The sequence below is a fragment of the Cnephaeus nilssonii genome, assembly GCF_951640355.1.
Source record: "Cnephaeus nilssonii genome assembly, chromosome: 13".
NCBI lineage: Eukaryota > Metazoa > Chordata > Mammalia > Chiroptera > Vespertilionidae > Cnephaeus > Cnephaeus nilssonii.
The window spans coordinates 35,217,187-35,232,709 of NC_137084.1; the positions used below are offsets into that span (position 1 = coordinate 35,217,187).

Here is a 15,523-nt window from a genome sequence, read left to right on the forward strand (position 1 = left end):
AAAAAAAAAAAAACACCTAGAAAACTATACATACACACTATTTTGCATTTAAGAATTTATGGCCTTTTGATGGCTATTGACTCCAGTATTGATTTGTTTTTCAAAAACTACACAGAATTGTTTAGATGGAGTTTTATTTAGCAAACAAAAAACTTGCTAATTCAGATTCTCCTCTATTCCATGTACTCTAGACTACAATTTGCAAGTCATAAGCATAAAAGAGCTGGGTAGGGTCTCGAAGCAGAACAAAGAGCAAAATTCAGAGGGAGAACTTCAGTAGCCAAATGAGCCAGAATAAAATACTTTATTGCATTCCATACATTCACAGGTCACTTCCAGATTTAGTGCACTCATTTAACTCAGGCCACATTGTAAGCCAGTTGCTCTCTCCTTCTCTCTTAGCCTAGAGATGTGTCACAAAGCCATTCCTAACAGTGCAGCCTGGCAACCAATAGCTACTTGACCATTTTCTAGCTGTGGCACAGGTTCATCCTGCTCTCTCAGAATTTTAAAGTTCTTTCCATTACAGTACAAAAGAGATAACCAAACATTCTATTGTAGAATTCTATTGTAGATCCTCCTTCACTCACCATTTTTATCCCGTCTTTTCACTTCCATAGTTTCTGAAGTGGACTTTTAACTAGCGAACTTCTGTACAGAGCAGCTAACCACAGCATGGTCTTGAAACTGTAGCTTTTCCTCCTCTGGCCAGAATGCACCCCTCGCCTTTAACACCTGCCTCAGAAATGTCCGTGCCTGGTTCTCACAGGGCGTCCTGGCTGACACAAACCCACCTGCCGCACAGTAAAAGCGCTCTGAAACCTCGGGGTGGCCTGTGGAAGCAGCGTCAGTTTGCTGCCTGTGGCCTGTCTCAGCCTCAGGAGACTCAGCAGGCGAACCAGGCTCCGGGCCTGCCCGGCGTGGGCAGTTGGTCCAGTTAATGCTCTGCCTCTTGGCCTCAGAGGTGCTCACTTGATCGTTTGAATCTGAGGAGGGGTGGTGGTGGTGGTGGGACACACATTTATCTCCCTTACACAAATTACTGTTCCTATCACAAGTTCATTTTGAAAAGTTTACCACCCCCTTTACTGAAATTACTAAGTGCAACATTGTGTTTTCACTCTATTGGGTACTGAAAAACAAGAGCTTAAACTTTTTCTTTTCTATAATGAAATTTTCTTTACTCTTGGTATTTGTGATATGCCTGCAACTAAAAGTAGCAAACACAAATCAAAAATCAGGGCAGAAGGCACAGAATAAGAAGAATTTTATCATTTACTCTTATAGGATCACTAAACAAAACCAAATCAAACAAGATCACAGATAGTTTTGTTTACAAATCAGCCTCCTCTGCTCCAGTCAGTCCCTGAAATCAGAAACCCCATTTATTAACCCCATGTCCCAAGTAAGCAGGCCTGTATGGACCAAAGAAAGTCAGTGATCCTGAGAGACAACTCACCACCACGTTCCCAGTTTTCCTCCGAGACAACTGCCAATTCCAATAATGCAAACTCGGAACACTACTTCAAAGTGATCAGAATGCAATATACACGGAATAAAAATTAGCCAGAAAAATACCTTAGAAAAGATTTTTATCCTTGTGGATGCCAAGAGACTTTTAAGCTATATTAAGTCATTATATTCAAACTGCAGAGCCAACATCTGCTAATATTGTTTTCTAATTATTATTTCTTAAAAGGAAAAAAGGTAAAAATCTGATTTTGTAATATTGACAGGATCCTCCAAAGTTAAATATTAACATCTTTTCATCTCTTATGAGAACTTTACTGTAAACATGTTATAATAGAAGTGAGATAATTATTCAGTACACATTACAAAATGTTATTTTTAAAGAAAACAAATCAATTCTTAACCCAGATTCTTCATCCATAAAAGTTGAATGACTAAAATAACACAACAGAATGAACAAATGTTTTATTGGCATGTTCATTGTTGTAAACAGCATCTGGCATGAAAAAGTTTTACCAAAACCTTTTTATTGATTTTTATAAATTAGATGTCATTTTCAAAATGTACGTATAATTGTGTTCATTGAATAGTTGTATTTAGCAAAGCAAAAACTTGCCGATTCTAATCGACTCTGCAATGAAATCATGTTGACTGCATCAGCCTGTGCTATGACCTGACTTACTAGCAAGTTTATTCAACACGATGTTAAGACATTCCCCCAAAGTTAAACTACGTGTAACTACAAATCAACTCCAAAAATTAAAGTGGGATTTACAAGGGTTCTGGAAGATTCAAACTTGAAGTATATTTTCAAAAGCAATGTACAAAAAGAAATAAAACTGAAGCTGCTGAACAGAAAAACCTCATTAACAAGGGCAAATACAACCGTATGGAACCCAGCACTGAGGAACCTCACCGAGGAATACATTTACAGACTGCTATACTTCTCAATGTACACAAATGTACATCATGAATGACATGTGAAAAGAACAACCACGAGAAATAGGTGAACTGCAAGTAGGATAACTCAATAGGATCAATTATATTTACATGCTGAATGAACGAGTGAAATGTATTGTCTACATCCATAACTTAAGTACAGTTATAATTACAATATTCAGCAATTTGAGCTGCCATCTGCTGGGAGCAGTCTAAGGGAAATGTTTCGATGTTCCAGAATAATGTTCTTTATACTTCGCAAAAAATGAAACAAGAAAACACAAATTCACAATTCTTTACTGGGTTACGGCTGGTTCTAAGAATTTCCTTCTTCAGCTCCTATTTTTGCTGCTTTCCAAGAGTCAACACACGCTGCATTTACTTACGAATTGTCAATGAGGTAATGTGTGTATCAGTGAAATAAACAGAAAATTCATTCATTCATGGCCTTTGCACAGCTTTTATTATTAAGCTATGAGCATCCTGTTTGAGGCTAGTTTTACTAGCGGCTATGTGCACATTTGTCCGCAAAAAAAGACATTTACTCATTCCCCTTTCCCCTTTTCTAGTAGCAGGTTTTGTTTTTTGTTTTTATTTTTTTGCACATCCTTTTTCACTTTACAGTACATTTGACTATAGTGCACAACATGATTCCAAGTCATAACAGTGGCCCATTGGGCACTGAGCTTCTGATTGGTGAAGGGCAGTCCAATCAGTGCTGGTGTCACGGGGTTACCCCTAACCATGTCCGGCCATAATGGCACTACACAGTAGCAGTGAACCATCTAATTAAAACCAAATCCCCCAGGGAAAATGCTATACTAGCAGAGTCAGTCTTGAGTCAGATCTTTATTTGGTGCTCCATCCAGATATATTTTTAATGCTTTCTCTTTCCGAGGTGAGTATGTTACTCGATGTCCCGTCTTCTGGAGTCGACTGCTTTCTTTTTTCATCAGTTCATTTCTTTGCTCATCTGTCAACTCCATTAATTCTTCTGTTTTATCCCTACATTTAAAATATTAATGATGCATTAGGCCAGTATAGCCACCTGCCTCCATTAAATTATGCTTGAATACTATAATGCTCCTTAGTGAGAAAGTGAAATCTGCAGTCACCAATGAAATTAATCTCATATACTAAGATGTTGTAAATTTCTAATGTGTTTATTAGTATAGCACTCACTTCTAAAACTGGCACAATTTCCATGTTATTAGTATAACAGCTATCATTTCTGAACATCTATTTAATAACAAGCACTGTGCCAGTTTTCAAAAATGTAATAATAGTTCTAATTCTCATAAAATCTGTCACCACTTTACAGATGAGGAGTTAGGTAAATAACAAAGCTAAATTTGAACCTGTATCTGCCAAGCTCCAATGACTCCTTTGTCCTCTACGTCTGTGTTATCCAACATATCAGCCAGTAGCCACATGTACCTACTGATTGCTTGTAGATGTGCCTGATCAAAATTAAAATGTGCTGGAAGTATAGCATATACACAGTATTTCTAAGACTTACTACAAGAAAACAGTGTAAAATATCTCACAAATGACTTTTTTATATTGATTACATGTTGTAATCATAGTATTTTGGACATATAGGGTTAACAATATTTTATTAAAATTAATTTTACCTGTTTCTTTTTATTTTTTAAATATGGCGACTAGAAAATTTTCAAAATGAAATTTGTGGCTATCATTATATTTCTATTAATCAGGGATGCTCTAACAATAGTAAAGGTATTTATGGAAAATGACATTTATGCAAAACAAAAATGTTATATCACTAGAAATAACAAAAACAATGTGCATGTTACCTATAAAATATGACTGCACCATCATCGCAGATATAAAGAGGCCAGACATTCAGGGTAGAAACTTTAGGATTCCAATCCAAATCCTGATGAATATCAAGGACAGAAATATCGCAGGGAAAGGTTCCTCTACCCTAAGGAGAATGAAGGAATAAACCAGGCCATTAACCATGTTTAATGCCTACTAGTTACCCAACGCAAACATTCTCAGGGCTTTACCTTGGCAAATTCAATATCGTCCAAAGGAATTCCACTGATTTCACAAAGCTATAAAAGAAAACATCATATGAGTTCATTTAAAATATAAATTTACTTTAAAAAGTTATTTTCCTTTCATCCAACAAACAGAAATAGCTAGATTTTTTTTAAAAAAGTAATATACATTTGATATAAAAAATTAGAAAAAAAGAAAGTGAAATTATTTCATCTATCTGCACTGCAAATGCCATGTCCCAGAAATATCAATTTAGTATATTCCTTCTAGACCTTTTCCTATGCATATATAAACTATATGCAAAAATTTCTAATACATAAAATTTTATTTATAAAACATCTCTATATAATACATTTATTTTATAAGAATAATTATTCTATTGTAAGAATAGGATATGGAATAACTGCATTCTCTTTAATAGTTGAACTATTTTATCGCCAACTGATGTGGACATTGAGCCTGTTTTAAATTTTTCCCAGTTACACTGCTATACTATACACTTTCATGAATATCCTGACATATTTCTTCAAATATTTCTTTGAACTGAATTCTTAGATGTGGAATTGCACATGTGGAATGTTGATCATGCCCAACTGAACCATGAAAAAAATTATATCAATTACCAAAGGTGTATGATATTTCCTGTTACCTTAATGACTTTAGGTTTTCACTGACTTTCTAAATTTACATCAATTATAGGAAGTGAAAATGCTGTTGTTTTAACTTGTATTTCTTCAACAAATTGCCTAATCATGTACTTGCCCTATTTTAAAATTAGATTATTCATCTTTTTCGTATTAATGTAGTGGGATCTTTATAAATTATGGACAAAATGTTTCATATATTATGTTTCAAATATTTTTTTCCCTTTCTTATTTTTTAACTTCATCAGTTGTCTAAAAAAATTTTTTTGGCTGTGCAGAAGATTTAACTTTTATATACCTTTTTTAAAAATCTTTTTGTATTACAAATATCTTTCCCTCTTACAAATATCTTTCCCTCTCCAGGATTATACAAATATTTTCATCTAGTATATTTATCACTTTATTAACTTTTTAATATAAATTTAATACATTTATGATTTATTTTTGTGTTTAGTGTAAAGTATCAAAATAATTTTTTCCCCAAAATGCCAGTTGTCCTAGTATTGCTTCTAAATAATTCACTCTTTTCCCAGAGATCCTTAGAACTCTCACCTTTAAAATAAAAAATTCAGCCTGGCCAGCATGACCCTGGTTGAGCATCAACCTGTGAACTAGGAGGTCACGGTTCAATTCCTAGTCAGGGCACATGTCTGGGTTGCAGGCTTGATCCCCAGTGTGGGGCGTACAGGAGGCAGCCAATCAATGATTCTCTTTCCTCACTGATGTTTCTATCTCTCTCTCCCTCTTTGAAATCAATAAAAATATATATAAAAAATAAAATAAAATATTCAAAAGAGAACTTCATCTAGATTCTCTTATTTAATTTTATCTCCCTCTCTTTTTCTTTCTTTCTTTTTTTTAATACATACAGCAATTTACTCTGGTAACTTCTAATTAATCCTAACTACTTAGGACAAAGTTGATGGAAATAACAGAAAGTGAGGGTCCACTTCTGAATGGCCAGAAGCCAATGTTATTTTTCAAGGCATCAGGAGCCTTAAGAATCAACTAGAATGTGTAATTCAAGGTGTCATAAAATGTGAGAGACAAAGAAAGAAAGGTTGCTGCGTCAGTATCTGGCAGTCACTTCCTGGGATACCTCTTAGGCAATACAGAGAAAAATACAAAATGTATACTAGCTCATTTTGTTAAAAATGAACTTACCTTCTCTCGCAACTCATCAACACTACTGCTTTCCAACACAACCTCCTGGAAGGGATCCAACTTCATCTCAGAGGGCCTCCACCGTCTTGACAAAACTGCAAGCTGTGACATGGACTTCATCTTCTCCACCCCTATGAACATGCAAGATTAGACTAGCAGAGTATTTTCTCTAGAGTTTCTAATCTGACTTTTCCTGTGCCTGACTAAACAAAAGGATTTACTTCAAGTGTTACTCTGACAAAGTGGGCATAAAAGAAACCAATTATCCCCAGGAGTGTTTGAGAATGAAATATTTACTCTCCCCTCCAGTCTCGGAAGATGATTCCTAACTCTTCTGCAAGCTCTGCTTCCACCAGTATTCCTGATTCCATTCTCTCCTGACGCCTGCTGAGCACTGCTCTGCCAATTACTCTCTTCTCTGGATCTCTGATCTTTGCTTCTCTATTGGCTACTATCCACAATCTAAAACTGTAATCACATTGTCTTCACTCTGCCTCCTTTGTTTACTCAGGCTGTCATTAATTCTTCTCTTTAAAATTTATACCCCCAAATTTACCGTTTCCTCAAAACCCAGCTCTATTGTTACCTTTCTCTCCGGTATATATAAGAACAAATTGTACTGATTTGGTCCTTAGTACCTATCATTTTGGAATTACAGGTTTCGAATTCTGGTTCACCCACAGACTATGTACATCTAGAAGGCAATCACTAGTTGCTTATTCATTTTTGTAGCACCAAGGATTAGCAATGCCTGGCAAATTACAGGTCAATAAATGCTTCTTAGATTTAATTCTACAACTTACTTCTTACTCAACTATTTGATGCTAAAATATATATTGGAATGATACTGATGCAGGCACCCGCCTTTCAGTAACATTATCTGGCTAACCCATCTCTGCTAACACATAATCAATCCTTCCTAGGAAGGGTGACTTCTGTGTTCTTCATGATCTCCTCCTGGCCTACCCAGACATAGTAATTATTCTCTAAGGCCCCAGACACTCAGAGAGGAAATTACATCCTGAAGCACTTCCTTACACACAACTGCTTACAGTATCCTGATTTTTCCTGGTCTCCCCATAACTTGTCATTTAATCAAAATTTCAACCATTAAAATTTAAACCAAATTAGATCTGAAATAGGCAAAGTGTTAGTATTACTGAGCCTTCTGAAAACTATCACAATTATAAATAGAAACATTCAGAACTTATATTTTAATTTCTATGGGAATAAGAGGAAAATCAAAATCTTTCTAAGTGACAGCAAAGTCACAAAAGAATATATATAGAAAACCCATTGCTTCCCTTGATATCATCTCCTAAAAGCCAACTTTCCTCCCACTACTTCCTCTGAAAAATAATACTTTAAATATACCAATGTTGGTAACACCAGGAGGTATGACAAACACAAGTACCTCCTCTAGGTCACTGTTATGGGTTTAATTGGCCCCCCTCCCAAATACTTATTGAAGTCTTAACATCCCAGTACCTCAGAATGTGACCTTATTTGGAAATAGGGTCATTACAGAGATAATCAAGTTAAAATCAGATCATTAGTGTAGGCCTTAAAGTGACTAGTGTCCTTATGTACAGGGAAATTTTGATAGGGATAAGTAAGCTCACAAGGAGAGAACATGTGAAGATGAAGGGAGAGATCAGGATGATACATCTAAAGGCAGGGAGCACCAAAGACTGCCAGCAAATCACCATAAGCGAGGAGAGAAGCATGGAACAAATTCTCCCTGCAGCCCTCTGAAGGAACCAACGCTACTCACACCTTGATCTCGGACTTCCAGCTTCCAAAACTGGGAGGCAGTACGTTTCTGTTGTTTAAACCACCCACTTTGTGGTACTTTATTATGAAAGCCTAGGAAACTGTTCATTGTTCTCTAAATCTCTGATAAATTATCAATAGCACATCTTCAAAACAAAATAAGCCATAACAAAAAAAGAAACTAAGTAACAAACATGGCTAAGAAAATATTTTAAATTTTTTCTGTAAAAAGTACTAAAAATACAACCTTGAAATTGCAACTTCTCTGTAAGAAGGAATATTTTAAAAAAAATCAGAGCAAAAAGGGAACATTTAAAAGGCAAATGGGAGCTGGAGAAAAGATAGAAGAAACTCATTATTTGATTAAAAGAACTATAGGCTTCTATTAATTATAGAGCATTTCCAAGTGATTTCCCACCCACAAAAATATTGGTAATACCATCTAGAACTTCAAGGAAAACCTCCCAGTTGCTGGAAATATTAATATCTTCTTCATATATATGGTAATCCAAAAAGACAGTGCCAGGATTCTTCCATGTTTTCTTCCTTAGACGAAACCTACAAATGTGATAAGACATTTTAAAGTACTATAATTTGAAATTCTTAATTTTAAAAAAATGACATAAATTTGACATCAAGGAATAATTAATTATGCTTAAGTCAAATGGTTATTCATTAAAATTTGGGGAAAATAAAATAAAATGCTCCTAATACTTCAGCTTTAGTAGTATTCTACAGAGGGAATTTAAATACAACTCTAGCACTTTTGCTTAGTTCTATTAAACTAATTTGCAGTGCTAAAATTCTGAATACTATAGGGATTTTTAATTCTTCTAATTTTAGAAAATCACACCAATCCATATAATTTGACACATGTTCTTTCTTCAAGTCACTGATGACACTATAATTTTACTTTACCTGTCAATACTGAGCTCTAAACCACATTGCTCCCTGAGTTGAGGAATTAATTCCTCTTTTGATTGCCGTACAGTCATTCCTTTAGCAAACACAGCATCTAGCAGAAACTTGCATGGCTAGAAACATAAATAATTAGAGCTTGAGTTATACATTAAAATAAGATCAACAAGACATTTTATTTGCACTTTATACTGTGACAATTATGGGCCTCAATTTAGGTGTCTAAGATATCTTCCTAGGTTCAAATATTGGCTCCACTAGTTATTAACTTAGTTATCTTGAGTAAATTTACTTAATATTTCTGTGCCTCAGAGTTCTCATCTATAAAACTGGGGACAGTATCTTCCTCACTAAGTCACTGTAAAGATTAAAATAACAAATTCATATTTCCCTTCTTGTATTAAAGTGATAATTTTGAATGTAAAAAGAATCACTTTACGGACTAAAATAAGGGAAATGCATACTAATTCTCCAAGTAACATTCATTAAATGTCTCAAAAGAGACATAGTATCTACAAAACCCAAACTTGGAAGAAACATATAAGTCAAAATGATTATAATGGATCACATATAAGAGATATGATTGGTGCCCAATAAAATGTTTGTTGAATGAATAAAGTTATTTCATGAAAAATGTATCACCTTATATGTTTTTCACATTTGTCTAGGTCCCCAATAAGGTATAAAAATCATGAAAATAGGGTCTTTGCCTTATTTTTCTGGCTTATGTATTATAGGAACTAAAATATGTTATTGATTACTCCCTAAAAACATAGCCTGGTTAGAACCTTAATCCACTATTTGCAAGTTGTATGACTTTGTGCAAGTTACTCAACTTCTCTGCCTCAGTTTCTTTATCTATAAAATGGGAATAACAAATAGTAGTTACAGACTTAAAAGAGTTAATACTTGTAAGCCCTTAGAGCACATAGTAAACCCTAGATCAATGCTTGCTAAATACTAAAATGATGCTCTGAACACAAAAAGAACCTATAAACTCTACAGGTCAAGTGCTATCCACTTGTAGCATTATACAATCATTCCCAGAAAACAAAATACCCTTTGAAAAGCAGGAAATTTTTACCTCACTCCAATGATCGCAGCAACACTTTAGAGCAGGGGCACAACAAAAAATGACCTGAGAGCAACATTCATCCCCTGCCTGCTTTTTTAAATAAAATTTTAGTGGGACAGAGCCACTTGCATTGGTTTTACATATAGTCTATGTCTGCTTTCGTGCTACAATGGCAGAATTGAGTAGCTACAATAGAGGCAGTATGGCCTGCACAACTAAAAGACATCCTAGAAAAAGTCTGCCTGCTTCTGCTTTAGAGAGATAAAAAGAAATGACTAGTAATAAAATTTCTGCATTGTATGTTTTTAATAACTAATAAAAGTGATCTTATCTTGCTTTTAAGTTTATTACTTACCTCTTGTTCATTGACCAGGAGCTGGTACACTTTAACTCTGTATTCTCCTTTTTTAAGTGCTCTCCCCAGTCTAATTGTAATCTATAAATTAAAAACATGTTTTAGATGTACTTTCTCAGCAGAACAAACAACCTATTCTCACCCACTGTTTAGCTTGTTTTCCAAAATTCTCTAGATAATGGGCTCTAAGAACAGATATATTTTTTACCTCTGATTCCCCAGCACCTAGAACAGTAACTGACACAGTTAACATTTAACATTTAGATGAATGAAAAAGCACCCAACAACAAATAACCACTAAACATCAAATTATCCATTTAGGGTGTCTAGTTCACCTTACTTGGATGTAGTACAAGATGTTTTCATTTCTATCATTTAAAAGACTCTAATTATTGAAAATTATTTTAATCAACCTTATTGTCATCTGAAAATGATGAAAGTGTCTCATTCAGTCGAACGCTCTCAAACTCTTGATTGCTGGCATATACTCGAAAGACCTTGAAGTGAGAGGACAAAACTCCAACAAAGGGCTCTAAATGTTGTTTGAAAGCAGCCAGGGTAATTCTTTTATCAACATGCACCATCAACCCTAAGCACACAAAAAACAAAACATAAACAAAACTGTAAAAGTAACCTGTCAGGTTACAAGTAGAACAGATCATATACTTTTTATTGTACTGTAAGCAGGAAAAAGCACCCTTTTCAATTATTTGACTTTTAGCTAATATAAAACATTTGATGGATAAAATACATGGACACAGAGTATATGATAGCTTAATCTGACAGCTTTAAATGTTCTGATATATTTAAGTGCTATTTATTTATTTTAGCTGTTGAATTAAAAACAAACGTCCAGGAATTCTTTTCAAATACACATATTTCTAGTTCTACACAGCAAAGTGTAGGCTCTGACTGGGTTCCAACCCTATCTCTTATGCTTCCTTGACATGGAGCAAACCATCAGCCTCCATATCTCCATTTCTTCATTTGAAATATGAAGATAATAATAGATAATAATAGTACCTACCTCATAGTTTTACAGTGAATTCAATGAAGTAGTATAGTTATCATGCTTTAAGCACAGTGCCAGATATATAGTAACTGCCTTTCCCGTGCTTCCCCACAATTTCTAACCTCTGCCTAAAGAGAAACTAGTTTTAATTGTTCCAATGCTCTTGCAGGGTTGAAAATGGTAAAAAAGCACAGTAGGTACTAGCTAATTTTTTTACTATGATGTGAGGAAAGTAAGAAGCAGTAGTAGTAGTTATGAGGTGGTAGAAGACACTAGGCTTACAATCAGAAAACCCGAGTTTGATCCCAGGAGTGTGACCTACTGGCTCTGACTTCAGGCAAACTATTTAACCTATTTAAGCCAGTTTCTTCATCAGTGAAAAGCATCTACATCAATTTTACACAGCTAATGAGAACTAAATGAGATAATGTAAGTCAATGAGCCTTACGAGAGAAAAAAAACTCCATAGAAATTTAAAGCATTATTTAGAGTTTCTCTGTCTCCATTTGGGCCCACCAATTCACATTTTCTCACTTGAGTTTTCTGCAAGTTGTATGTGTAAATGTCACATATTTCCAGTGTTATTTGGACCTTATTAATTAAAAAAACAAAAGCACTTTTCCTTTTCTCTGACTTTCTCAATTAGTTATATACTTTTTAGGAGGTGTCAGAGGGGAGTTGTTTGCTTTGGGGCAAAGAGGAAAGGGAAGAGCCCTAACTGGTTTGGCTCAGTGGATAGAGCGTCGGCCTGCGGACTGAAGGGTCCCAGGTTCGATTCCAGTCAAGGGCATGTACCTTGGTTGCGGGCACATCCCCAGTAGGAGGTGTGTAGGGGGCAGCTGATCGAGGTCTCTAACTTTCTATCCCTCTCCCTTCCTCTCTGTAAAAAATCAATAAAATATATTAAAAAAAAAAAAAAAAAAAGAGGAAAGGGAAGAGATAAACAAAAATTTTTCTGGGCATTGAGTACATTGAGTATAGCATTTTCTAAAGTGTCCTTTTTATTTTTTTGTATATTATTTACTTTTTAAACTATTCCATAATACTTTATTTAGTATTTTTATCATAATTATTTCCCTTTTAAAATATTCTTTTTAAAAAATAACATCTCACCAGAGTTCTGACATCATTACTGTCAAAGGTCTAATGTGTTTCACAGGTCTAAGAATGCTGTTCACTGTTCACTATAACTCCATCGAAAGTGAAAACTAAGGTGATAGGGAACAGTTTTATAATCCAGGAAATTACAGGTGGTCTTAGAACAAAGTACCTAACTCTCAGCTGATTTTTTAAACTAAAAGTTTAAATAAACTGAGTATAAATTTAAAGGAGCTTTTTCCTTTTTAAGTACATACATTTATGTCCTTCCCCAGAACCTTCATCTGCAGCATATGGTTCCGCTTTGAAATACATGTACTGTATTTCTCCCCTACTCTTGCCACTTTCATCATATTCACTATCAGTTCCAGAGTCTTCTTCTGCTGTATCCCATGTCTCTTTTTTTCCTTCATTTGATTTAGTTCTTCTACTACTCGTGATGCTATGAGTGTCAAGTCCATTAGCCAAAGGGATTTGAGCATTGTCTGCATTGCACAAAGTGTCACTGCTATGACTAGAGCTAAGAATATCACTGTCCACTGAACTTGTACTCCGGTCATTATTCACATCTGAGTCTGATCGTTCTTCAGACTGAAAATTTTCAGGATCAGATGTCTGAAGATGCTGTTCGAGTTCTCTATTATCCACCGATGTAGAAGAGTCTCTCTCATTGAGAGGTGATTCAATATTTTCAAAGTCACTCGTCTCAGTACTTTTGCTGCTGTCCCCATTATCTCCATCTTGCTGCTGCTGCAGTGACAAGCTTTTGAGTTTCTCAGTGCTTTCTTCTAGAATAGCTTCCACAGACTTTAGGTTCCCCACAGGTCCTTTGACTCTTTCACAATCATCATCCACATTACCAGAATCACCCCCCGCTTTCTGGTATGCTGTCCTTTTGGAATAAGATCCTGGGGATTGCTCAGGTAGCAAAACAAATAATCTGATTGTATTTGCATGCCGATCCAGGAGTTTCCACAAATGAGAGTCGGTAAAGGCCATCTGGTAATCCAAACTTTCAGAACTTTCAACAAACACCTAAATAGTAAGTCAAAAGGGTTATACTGCATCATTAGTTATATTGCATCATTAATTTTAGTGACATTCTCATTCATCATATCACGTCAGTGCCAGACAGTGCATAATAAGTGATACATTTTGGGATGATAGTTCTTCTAAAAGACATATGCATGGTTTTTGGAGATTATACAAAATAAATATTGTTCATATCCTACCTAATAAAAGAGTAATATGCAAATCGACCCTAACTCTGCTACACCAAGCCACGCCCACCAGCCGAACAGGAGCAAATATGCAAATAAACCCAACCAATATGGCTACAGCCACAGAGAGCAGGAGGGAGGCTTGGGTTTCCCTGGTAACAAAGGAAGCCAAGCTTTCTGCCTGCCGTTGCTGGCCTAAGCCTCCACTCAAGGCTACAAAGTTTCAAATATAGAAGCTACATCAATCCCAAGAGAAATGGCTGCCGGCCACCGAGTGAGCAGGAGGCTTAGCTCCACTCCAGGCTACAAAGTTTCAATTGTGGAAGGTAAATAAATCCCAGATACCAGGGCCTCTGCTTGGGTCGCCAGGGGGCATGGCCGGCCTGCAAACCACCACAGGCCCTTCACCCAGGCCGCCCCACACCCCAAGGGAACCCCCACCCTGATCCAGGATACCCTTCAGGGCAAACCAGCTGGCCCCCACCCATGCACCAGGTCTCTATCTTATCTAATAAAAGAGTAATATGCAGATTGACCATCATTCCAACACACAAGATGGCTGCCCCCATGTGGTCAAAGATCTGCCCCCATGTGGACACAAGATGGCCGGCACAAGATGGCCAGCAGGGGAGGGCAGTTGGGAGGGACCAGGCCTGCAAGGGAGGGCAGTTGAGGGCAATCAAGCCTGCAGGGGAGGGCAGTTAGGGGTGACCAGGCCAGCAAAGGAGGGAAGTTGGGGGTGACCGGGCCTGCAGGGAAGGGCAGTTGGGTGGGAACCAGGCCTGCAGGGGAGAGCAGTTGGGGGGGACCAGGCCTGCAGGGGAGGGCAGTTAGGGGTGACCAGGCCTAAAGGGAAGGCAGTTAGGGGCAAACATGCTGGCAGGGGAGCAGTTAGGAGGTGATCAGGCTGGCAGGCAGAAGCGGTTAGGGGCAATCAGGAAGGCAGGCAGGCGAGCAGTTGGGAGCCAGCAGTCCTGGATTGTGAGAGGGATGTCCGACTGCCCATTTAGGCCCGATCCAGGCCTAAACGGGCAGTCAGACATCCCTCGAGGGGTCCCAGATTGGAGAGGGTGCAGGCTGGCCTGAGGCACACCCCCTCCCCCCCCCGTGCACGAATTTCGTGCACCGGGCCTCTAGTGTATTTATAATTAGCCATAAAACTGTACTAAGAGAGATGGACACACACATGGAGGTATCTTATTTATTGGGTTGTCCATTTTCAGGAAATTTCTGTATCCATATCTTGCTCTTTAGGAAATCAAAGCTTAGCATGAATATGGATAGAGGAACATGTAAAAAGATATCTTGGGAATGCAAGACCAAAATCCAGATTATAGAAAAAAAAATCTAATAGACAAATGACTTGATTCTATAGCAAATCAATTGCAAGGAAACAATAAAAAAATACACAGGGGAATCTTTAGATTAAAATAGACTTGAGAGATATATTATGGACTTTATTTGGATCCTGTTTTGAACAGACAAATCCTATTGAAAAAATTGCTATAAGATAATCAGGGAAATTTGAATACTTACTAGATATATATTGGTTGATATTAAGACATTTCTGTTAATTTTTTAGGTGTAATAATGTAATTATAGTTATGTTTTTAAAAAGTTCTCATCTTTTAAAGATATATGTTTGGATTACTTAGATGAAATGATATGATGCTAGGAATATTTTTTAAATAATCTGGAAGAAGTAGGTGGTTGAATGTAGATGAAATGAGAATTGGTAATTATAGAAGCTAGTTGATGAGTACATGGGGTTCATTACACTATTCTCTCTACTTTTATGTATGCTTAAAATTTTCCATAGTAAAGTTT

The 15,523-nt window shown here is 36.4% G+C and overlaps 1 protein-coding gene across 3 annotated transcripts in view; it reads right to left on the bottom strand.

Moving 5' to 3' along the window:
• Positions 1 to 2,854: 2,854 nt before the first annotated feature.
• Positions 2,855 to 15,523, bottom strand: part of USP47 (ubiquitin specific peptidase 47) — a 103,776-nt gene continuing 91,107 nt past the window's right edge. For all 3 annotated transcript variants that reach the window (XM_079787854.1, XM_079787856.1, XM_079787855.1), the window contains 9 exons: positions 12,734 to 13,511; positions 10,780 to 10,955; positions 10,367 to 10,447; positions 8,937 to 9,052; positions 8,458 to 8,576; positions 6,246 to 6,376; positions 4,443 to 4,490; positions 4,227 to 4,357; positions 2,855 to 3,414 (listed from right to left, as the gene is read on the bottom strand). In XM_079787854.1, coding sequence (XP_079643980.1) covers positions 3,240 to 3,414; positions 4,227 to 4,357; positions 4,443 to 4,490; positions 6,246 to 6,376; positions 8,458 to 8,576; positions 8,937 to 9,052; positions 10,367 to 10,447; positions 10,780 to 10,955; positions 12,734 to 13,511 — 1,755 coding nt within the window. In that variant the 3' untranslated portion in view covers positions 2,855 to 3,239. The remainder of the gene's footprint in view (positions 3,415 to 4,226; positions 4,358 to 4,442; positions 4,491 to 6,245; positions 6,377 to 8,457; positions 8,577 to 8,936; positions 9,053 to 10,366; positions 10,448 to 10,779; positions 10,956 to 12,733; positions 13,512 to 15,523) is intronic.